The sequence below is a fragment of the Leptidea sinapis genome, chromosome 2, assembly GCF_905404315.1.
Source record: "Leptidea sinapis chromosome 2, ilLepSina1.1, whole genome shotgun sequence".
In the NCBI taxonomy this organism is placed as follows: Eukaryota; Metazoa; Arthropoda; class Insecta; order Lepidoptera; family Pieridae; genus Leptidea; species Leptidea sinapis.
This window is the reverse complement of record NC_066266.1, coordinates 13451444-13461518: the sequence shown is the minus strand read 5'-3', so window position 1 is coordinate 13461518 and position 10075 is coordinate 13451444. Positions and strand designations below refer to the sequence as shown.

At 33.6% G+C, this 10075-nt stretch overlaps 1 protein-coding gene across 1 annotated transcript; it reads right to left on the bottom strand.

Moving 5' to 3' along the window:
- Positions 1 to 4468: 4468 nt before the first annotated feature.
- Positions 4469 to 8604, bottom strand: LOC126977499 (general odorant-binding protein 56a-like). Its single transcript, XM_050826350.1, has 4 exons — positions 8439 to 8604; positions 6598 to 6708; positions 5983 to 6097; positions 4469 to 4695 (listed from the first exon to the last, which is right to left on the bottom strand). Exons 1-4 carry the CDS (start codon positions 8481 to 8483, stop codon positions 4565 to 4567), a joined length of 402 nt encoding a protein of 133 aa, XP_050682307.1. The 5' UTR covers positions 8484 to 8604; the 3' UTR covers positions 4469 to 4564.
- Positions 8605 to 10075: the final 1471 nt, after the last annotated feature.

Below are 10075 nucleotides of genomic sequence, written 5' to 3'. Positions count from 1 at the left end.
TATAATAATATTGATAATATTGAATAATACCTCAGGACCGGATTCAGGGTATTCATTATTCATAACATTTCTAAGAAAAATTATAAAAGTGTAGGAGAAGGCAAGTCGATAGTGTTAACAATATGCGAAATTACGTTCGAAAGTACGCTTAGTACCTGTCAACAATCACACCATTTTTTATTACTTATATGTACGGGTAAATGTATAGTTTTATTGTATTTAACACCGTATTCCAACTGAAGGTCGACATAATAATGTATTTATGAATGTAAGATAATGATTCCCGAGAAGTTAAGCACCTCGATTTAAAAAAACTATGATTATTCCTAAAGCAAATTCAATATCAATTGAAATGTTCGATATAAAAGTAATTGTGCTGAACGTCCTGCTCGTCTCGACCCTTATTTTCATGAAAAAACAATGTAAATGTTTATAATAATTAATGGTGAATCTGAGAAAATTCAAAAGCTCTTGTTAAATTTGTATCAAAACTAGCATATTATGATAGTACAAGATAAACTATTATTATACGTTTTATTATTATTTGAATGTGAATTAAATCGAATTTGTATGTGGCAAACCAAAACAAAATAAAGTCACACGAAAATTCTGCCATGTATAAAAATATCGCTTCAATCTAACGCCGGCCCTGTACTCGTATATATTCCTATTGAACATGATGCTAACTACGAATACAATATTGCCTCGATAATATTATAAGGAGAGTTGACAGTCTTGTGCTGCTTGTCTTCAAGCTGAAGGACAACAACGTCTATTGTTTTAACAATAGCCTATCTTTGAACAAAGGGCTCAGACACAACAATTTCTTCTACGAAATGTTTTTAAACACTACGATTATTAAAGACTAGATGACTCAATGCTATTGTGTTCAGTTCACGTGAATTCTTAGATCATATATGTTTTAATATAATGAGTTTAAATTCGAATTAATCAGCAACAGGTAAAACACATAGCCTATGAATAAAACGTGTCCATATAAAAAAGAATAAACGAAATATATACATTTATAATGTAGAACAATTATAAATAATACAAAACTACATATCCAAAGTGCAAATAGATGGTAAATTGGTATGATATAAACATAGAACAAAAAAAAATAAACAGAGTGTGGTAAAATACTTACCTACATCTTATGGTAGCAGAATTTAATATTATATGAGGTAGATCTATATGTGTAGATAAACATAATATATCCAACAAAGCAACGAGCGAAGCTTAATTTCACAGGTGTATTTAATCAACAGTTCCTCTTTTGTAGATGATCAAAAATAAATTTCTAAGGAAATAAATTACTTCTAAAACTATTAATTAAATTAATTCTAAAACTATGTAAACAACGCCAGCTCCGTATTGGTGATGGAATATTATTCCTACATTTCGTTGCAAGATTTCAGATTGGAAGGCTCCTTTGCACAGGATCCCGGCTAGATTATTAGTACCACAACGGCGCCTATTTCTGCCGTGATGCAGTAATGTGCAAACATTACTGTGTTGCGGTCTGAAGGGCGCCATAGCTAGTGAACTTACTGGGCAAATGAGACTTAACATCTTATGTGTCAAGGTGACGAGTGCAATTGTAGTGCCGCTCAATGTTTAAATAGAATCAAGAATCCTGAGCAGCACTGCATTGTAATGGGCATGGCGTATCAATTACCATAAGCTAGACGTCCCGTTCATCTCATCCCTTATTTTCATATAAAAAAGATACTGCCTTTAAATGCAGTAGATATTAAATTGCGCCCTAGAAACAGATTTCTAGCTGCAACGAACATTGAGCCAATAATCAAGCCTACTCTTTGCCAAGATCCTAATTCTTGCTTGGATAAGACGGTGTTTGATGGTTTACGACCCCACCAATGCGGAACACACCTTTGCAGTTTACGGTACATCATATTAACCAAAGGTTGTAATTATGAAAAGGTGCTACATGACATCCATGGTATATTTAAACAGAACCTAGTGTCGTCCACTTGTTCCACCAGCTTTCTTATCCTTAAAGCTAAGCTTACGACTAAGGATTCAACGAGTTATATAGGTACGCAATGTTTATTTTAAAAATGGTCTTATTTTATTTACAATTTTTAATCTATGATAGCATGCCCTGAGACATTCTGCGATATGGAGTATAACCTTATTTCACTTTCCATGTTTAGACCAAGAATACGTTCTTCGAAAACATGCTCTATACATTGACCTTCTAACGTGATATCTACCGATGGATTGAGTGTAGTGAGTTGATATTTAATGTCAAGAACGACATATTTAGCTGTATTAAGCAATATGTTCATATTAACCAATAAATTATTCAGCCGTTCCCAATATACTATCTACAGATATAGATAAATTACTACCTTCTACTGTCAGTAATCTGAAGCTGTCCCAATATACCCGATAAGTCATTCTTATCGCCTTATATTGGGACGCGTTAATTTCAATATCCATCCAACCTTCTATCGCTGGTAAGATATACGTCCTCCCATTGACAGACATCGTGTACGGATCAGGTGAGTTACCGTCGATCAGTTTATTGGGTAAATATGAATATATTAGATAAATAAAAATGGTTGAAAAGTCAACGATAGTTACGATTTTTGTCCGAAGTAGGCCACAACCTGAGGCATCCCATATTTCACTGCTAATTTATTCAATAGTAGCTGACCCGACAGACTTTGTTCTGTTCATAATAACAAAAAACTCTTGCGGATTGGAAAATCCGTTCTTAGATGAGAGGTCATCTTAGGTACTCGGTGAAAATAATATTCCTACCAAATTTCAAGTCTTTAGCTCTAATGGTTCCAGAGATATCGTGAGGAGTGACTGTATACGTCGAAATCTTTTATATATATATAGATCAGAGCCGTCAGATCCACGAATTGATACCGACTACTCAAATAACTTGCAATTCATTGGGCAACTTCGGAGTAAAACCATAGTAGCTTGGTTTATTTTCTTGGCTTCTCTTTCTTTCTGTGATCCATGGGTTAAGCAATCAAATCCCCAGGGGATTTGATTGCTTAACCCTTAAATCAAACTGCACCAAATTTTTCAGATTGGTCTTGAGCTAAGAGTACGGTATCCGTGATATCAAGTAGGATGGTTGTAGTATTTAGTCCTTTCCTGAAACCTTACTGTACGTTTGGCTTTCTTCCAGTAACTGAGTTAATTGCAAACATATTGCGACTTTTGACCTGGGGTCAGCCATTGCGATTATCGAATAGAATCCACTTTTCATTACACTTCACATTACGCCCCAAAATCCCTTCATTTCTGCCGGTTAAAAATGGTAAGACAAGCCTCAACGCGTGCATTAAGCCGCAATGTCTAGGACCGCCACACATCCAGATAGTGTAGATTATATCCTGATTTGTGGCGTGTCGTGCGAAGATGCAATTTGGCAGAAATAAAGTGTGTTTATCTAAATAACATTTGCGAACACTGCTAATGTTAAGAATCAAGCGACTAATTTAAGATACAATATTTTTCTTGGAACTCACGCCAATTGTATAATTATTCTTTTTAATAACAGCAATCATGTCAAAGTGTTTTCTGTATTTTTTGATGAGTATTAAGTATTTTTGGCTGAATAGGCAAGGCATAGACTGGAACCCTGAAGGAAAACGCAAACGTGGCCGTCCACAGCAAACCCGTTGGTGGAATGTCAAAGACATCAGAAAGACCTGGAGTTACACCACGTAATTGCGTGACCAATTTTGATTTGTCAATTAGTGTGCGTTAGCTAGTGGTTTCATGATTTTTATTATTCAAAATACTTAGGAGCTAATTCCAAGCGTGGTTGACTGTTTACGACTCGTCAATAAATATCGGTTACGGTAACAGTAGATTCGTTTTCCTTTCTTATCTTGCTGTATATCCGTTATGTTGTTCCTTCTCCTTTGAACGCTTTCTTCGTCTATTTAGTTTGTCTGTTCGTTAAGATTTTATATGTATTGATAATCTGTTTAATATTTTTACCAGTGGGAGGCTCCTTTGCACAGGATACCGGCTAGATTATGGGTACCACAACGGAGCCTATTTCTGCCGTGAAGCAGTCATTTAATTACTGTAATTAAAACGGTTAACATCAATTACATTAATAAAGACAATTTATTATTTATACAAACATTCATTTCTTCAGGCATTCTGACAATATCCCCATCCATTCGTCCGCGAACAAGTCACACTCAGGGTGCCGGGTTGAGCGTAGTGATGATGCGGGGTATAAAAGACTGTGTATGCGCTACTGTGTGCTTCATGTAATGTGTAAGCATTACTGTGTTTCTGTCTGAACGGCGTCGTAGCTAGTGAAATTACTGGGCAAATGAGACTTAACATCTTATGTCTCAAGTTGTATGGGTATAAATATGGTATCAATTACCATCAGCTGAATGTCCTGCTCGTCTTGTCCCTTATTGTCATAAACAAATGCATTGAAATAAAAAAGAAATTAGTTATAATATTCTTTATTCTGCACAATAAATTCGTAGCCGGTGAACTTAGTTAACTGGGTGAGCTAGCAGAGTCTACTGGGTGGTTGCTGGGTTTACTGGAAGACGGAGTGTTTGCTGTCCTTCTCATGGTAGCACTTGACGTAGTTCCAGGCTGTCTGCTGTGGTGTGTTGCCCTTGTTGGCTAAGCAGGCATCAATCAGCTTCTCAACGGCTGGTTTGTTTGCTAAAAAGAAAATTTTAACAAGAAAATAAACAACCTCAAAAAAAAGCTATTCCAAAACGAAATTGTGAATATTACCGTAATTTAAAATCACAATCATAAAATTTGTCATTGTGTTAGAGTCGGCCATATTTTATTATAGAAATATTTTTTCACGCAATATTTACTCCGTTTCCTACTAGAAAAATAATTACGTAATATGGATACCTAGATTATGGGTACCACAACACCTACCTGCCTGTTCTCTGCCGTGAAGCAGTAATGTGTAAGCATTATTGTGTTTTGGTCTAAAAGGCACTAGCTAGTAAAATTACTGGGCAAATGAATATAACTTATTTTTTTATTTATTTATTTATTTCATCAAATCTACAGCACATAACATCACTTCTTTGCAAGCATTATTGTGTTTTGGTCTAAAGGGCGCCGTAGCTAGTAAAATTACTGGGCAAATGAGTATAACTTATTTTTTTTTATTTATTTTTTTTTATTTCATAAAATCTACAGCATTATGTGCACCACTTTTTTTATTTGCTATATTGCAGTATTGTATAACAAAACATGGGCCAACAGAGATTTTATATTTATGGAATAATTTCATTTAGTAATATAAACTCTAATGATTATAACAGAATAACCACATTTCGTACCCCAATCATTAAAACAGGCTTTGCTCAGTCACAATATGAATTTAATTCGGCATACGCTTATAACTACTTCAGTAAATATAATAAAAATATAAGTAAAAAAAAATACTCTTTGACAAAATCTTTAAAATCATGGCTAGTAGTATTAAAATACGACGATTCAGAAAAAAAGGCTTTGCTCAGTCACAATATAAATTTAATTTTGCATACGCTTATAACTACTTCAGAAATATTATAAAAATAAATAAATATTCTTTGACAAAATCTTATAATCATGTAGGATACAGAAAATATTCTTAAAATTAAAACACCATTATTAGATTCTTTAATTAATTCTTAAGTAGCTTCTTAATAATAAACTGAAACAAGAAAAACAAAGTGAGTACGTTTAACATTAAGATTAACATTAACATATTATGACTCAAGAATTTTTGCAAGCAGTTTTTCAAGCATGCTGTGCGGCACTGCATTGTAATGGACATGGCGTATCAATTACCATCAGCTGAACGTCCTGCCATCTTGTTCCTTATTTTTCATAAAACAAAAACTTACGTAATTAATGGACGCCCACTTAGCAGTTTTTGAAACTAGGTTTAAGCAAAGAGATGGCCCCGTGTTAAATATTTCTGCTTTTGTAGAAACCTACCTTCATTGGGAACCTTGGCAAGAGCCACATCCTTCTTGAACTTTCCATCCTTTGTCATCAGCTCAGATTTGATCAGCATACACAGCGCGTATTTCTTCAATGGCTCTGTCTCAGTCTAGTACAAAAAAAATATTATTATAATATAGATATGATGTACTTGTCCAAAGTACAGCTTAAAATGAAATAAGATATATACATCTACTATTTATCGGTTGCCTTACAGTATTATTATTATTATTACAGTAAGAGAACTTTCTAGACGTATATATTATCTAAGATATTTTTATATACATTAACGAAATTTGTTAGAGGTGTCAGAAATAAATAAGCCGCCTGGGAGCTTTCAACGAAAACGCAGTCTAAGTCCTTTGACATATGTTTTAATGAGAAACAGCTACAACAACATTAGAATACAAAGGTAAATTTCGCCATTGTATACAAGACTATAATAGCTCATATGCGACATTGGGTGATCCGGAAAGCAGAAGAACCCGGTTCGAATCCAGATGTCCTAGTAGATTTTTTTTTGTTAAAGTTATGTGCATTCTTAAATATCCAGTTAAATGTCCAGGTCGTCCAGATATTATATAATTAACAACCACACTGTATGCCAACCTTAAAGTCACCAGTTTTGAGTTTATTGACAAGCTGTTCGTCCGCCTTGGTTTCCACCAGACATTCTGATCTATGCTTCTTGAGTTTCTCCTTTTGCTCATCAGTCAGGGCCTGAAAGAAATCATTTTCAAGTGGCAAAATGAGTAAAGGTTCTTATTGGTGACATAACATAAAATACTCTAATTCAAACTCTTCCCAACTAAACTTTGAGAATAGTACATGTTCAGATAGCGCGCGAGTTGAATGCAGAGCTTAGAATGCAATAGTGATGAGACCTAAATATAATTGATGTCCATAATCATAAGTGTGTCGATAAATTTAAACAATGATTAAAGTTTATCATTTCACACTAGGTTAAAATGAAAAAAAAAATATATATATTTTAAACATTATTATTCAATCTTATAATTAAAACTTAAATTTTTGTGCTGCCTTTCTTGAACACAAACGTCTAAGATATTTTTCGACATTTCTCGTACTTGGCGATGAATGAAAACTCGTTTCTAATGGAACGGATCCAGATGGACTCGGATGAGTCATTATTAAAATCAATACGTTAAGCTTACGATAACTGACAAGGCACAACACTACAATACAGGCGCGCAAGGCGAGGCGTGCGGCAAGCGGGGGGAGATGTTCTCGCCCCAACTGCATTCAACTCGCGCCATATCTGTATACATATTTCGCACGAGTGTTATACAATACTTTTTTAAGAAGATTATTTATATTTGATATTATAAATAGTCTTGTGGAAATTTGCATATAGTTCTTATGTGTACTACTGTATAAGAATAAATAAACATAAAAAATACTATATACTAAATTACTATTAATGTGAATGTTTATATGTGCATGATTTTTGTTTAGAATTTTTATTACATTGATTACATTAGTGAAGTGAATTAATCATTAAAACATTGATAAGATATGGAAGGATAGATTCAAGTTGTAATAAAAAAATCGCGAAAACATTTGAAAGCGATTACACAGGTAGGTTAAGGGCGATATAATTAATTTTATCACGTCATAAATTTTAATCTTTTTTTAAGTTGCATAATTTTTAATCCAGTTAAAAAGTCCCTATAATCTTGTTGTGGTAGCATTTAATTGTATACTTCGCACAGCTGAAATATATATATTAAATTAACTTTTATTATTGTTCCAGTCAATATACCTAGTATTGACTGGAATTAAGCTTTTGTATGTAAAAGAGTACAGAACTAACTTTGGGCTTCAATAGCTTGGAATGGATTTTTCGCGATTATAATAATCTTACATATGCTTTACTTTCGCCTTACAGTGACCAAAACCTGAAATATTTCATAAATGTTTAAGTAAATATAAAAAATTAATTTGCTTTTATTGTTTATAAATCTTTATTTTCCCGTGATTAAATAAAAAAAATAAGTAAGTTATGCTTCACTATAATTAGATGTACATTCTAACATGGTATTTTAAATATTGTATGCTCAATGTAACATAATATGTATTTATGGTGAACCATTAATTAAATAAAATTCAATTAAACTTTGTTAATCATTAAAACAATAGAAAAATACAAATAAATAAATTTAATTTCATTTCAATAGTATCTTTGTAAATGGTCGATTAATTTCTAATATTTCTTTTGTATGGACACATTTTCGATGAGAGAATTTATTAACGCACGGTTTGACAGTTCCACTGTGAAACAATTTGATTATAACAACAGGGAGCATATCATACGAAATAATTCTTGATGTTATGAAGTATTATTGACAAAATTAAATGTACAGAACTGCGTCTGTCTGGTCAGCTGGTTAATAATAATTTATTTTATTATTGTGGTGCGATATTCTTACCTGAACGGCGAAGACGCAGACAGCTAATACGAGTAATACCTTCATGTTGAAATGCTCAGAACACTACGAATATCCTCGCGACGTTAAGCCTTATATATAGCTGACCAATTGAAAGATCAAACCGTGTTTATCTGTTTGGAATTTAAAAGGCAGGGCTTGGCAACATTTGGCAATTTTAAATTTAATACTTACAACGTATATGATAAAATTTATTTGAAATAAGAACGTAACTGAATACCAAGACGCTTGCGCTGCAACTATCGTAATTTATACTAAGGGATATACCCGTATGTAATACTGTTATATTTATGACAACAAAAACACCGAAAACGAGAAAAAAGGAACGAATTGATATTGCGCACCTACATACGCTCTGAATAGTGTCAATATCTCCTTGCAACCATCACCTTATCTTTAAAATGTCTTGTTTGTCTGTTGTTTCACTAGTATATATGATGCCGTCATGCTTGTATTTTAATAAAACATTAATAACATTCACATTCAAAACAGGTAAACAGGCATTCACTTATTTAAACCGATAACATTGTTTGTAAAATTCAAATTGTACGAAAACATTACAACTATTTTAAATATAACTTTTTTTTATGGAAAAGGAGGACAAACGAGCGACAGGTCACCTGGTGTTAAGTGATCACTGCCGCCCAAATTCTCTTGCACCACCAGAGGAATCACAGGGGCGTTGCCGGCTTTTAAGGTAGGTGTACGCGATTTTTTTGAAGGTACACATGTCGTTTCGCCCCGAAAACACTGGTCAAGGAAGTTCATTCCACAGCTTTGTAGTACGTTGAAGAGAGCTTCTTGAAAACCGCACTGTGGAGGACCGCCACGCATCCAGATGGTGGGGATGATGTCCTAACTTGTGGCGTGTCGTGCGAAGGTGGTATTCGGCGGCAGGAATCAGGTGACTTAGTTCTTCTTAAGTTAAAATACTGAAAATTACTTAAATTAATCATGCAATAACAAACGTATGAATAGAACAGTGCAAACTGTATATAATAATTTATTTTTAATAATTTCAACCTTGCCTAATATATCTTACTAGCTGACCCGACAGACGTTGTTCTGCTGATTGTAACAAAATCTCTTACGGGTAGAATTTCGTAAAATCCGTTGGAAATCTCTTAAATATATAATATCGAATAGAGAATTGGGTTAGTTAACTCCATCAACATGATTCATATATTGGATGTAGCAACTTACAAACTAATGTAATATTACAGCTATTGTAAAATACTTATTGATATTTAAAAGACTGGCTGTTAAGTTTCTAGTATGTTCTTCTCACGAACTACTTTTTCCGAATATATGGTAGATTCAATAATTTAAATTCAATATTTATAATGACGATTCAAAAGTATTAAGGCCAGACCTCATTGGAGCTTTACGTCGCTAGACAGCACCTATCGCATTATAACTGCAGTCACTGACCACTTTATACCACTGGACTACTTAATATTCGCCATTTTGGCGCTGTTGGCCATGTAGCGATAGTCTGTGGTACTTATACTAGCGATGACAACCTCAGTAAACATAGAAAGATGGTGGGAAAGTATTTACAAAAAAAAAATTGTGTACTTTATTCCGTTGATTCTTGAAGTACAAATAACACAGACAAC

What these genes read in the sequence shown, in the direction of transcription:
- LOC126977499 (XM_050826350.1), bottom strand. Translation starts at nt 8,483, where the DNA reads ATGAAGGTATTACTCGTATTAGCTGTCTGCGTCTTCGCCGTTCAG. An exon ending in TCTGCGTCTTCGCCGTTCAG is followed by an intron (nt 6,709 to 8,438) that starts GTAAGAATATCG and finishes GATTTCTTTCAG; the next exon opens with GCCCTGACTGATGAGCAAAA. An exon ending in TGCCAAGGTTCCCAATGAAG is followed by an intron (nt 4,696 to 5,982) that starts GTAGGTTTCTAC and finishes TTTTCTTTTTAG; the next exon opens with CAAACAAACCAGCCGTTGAG.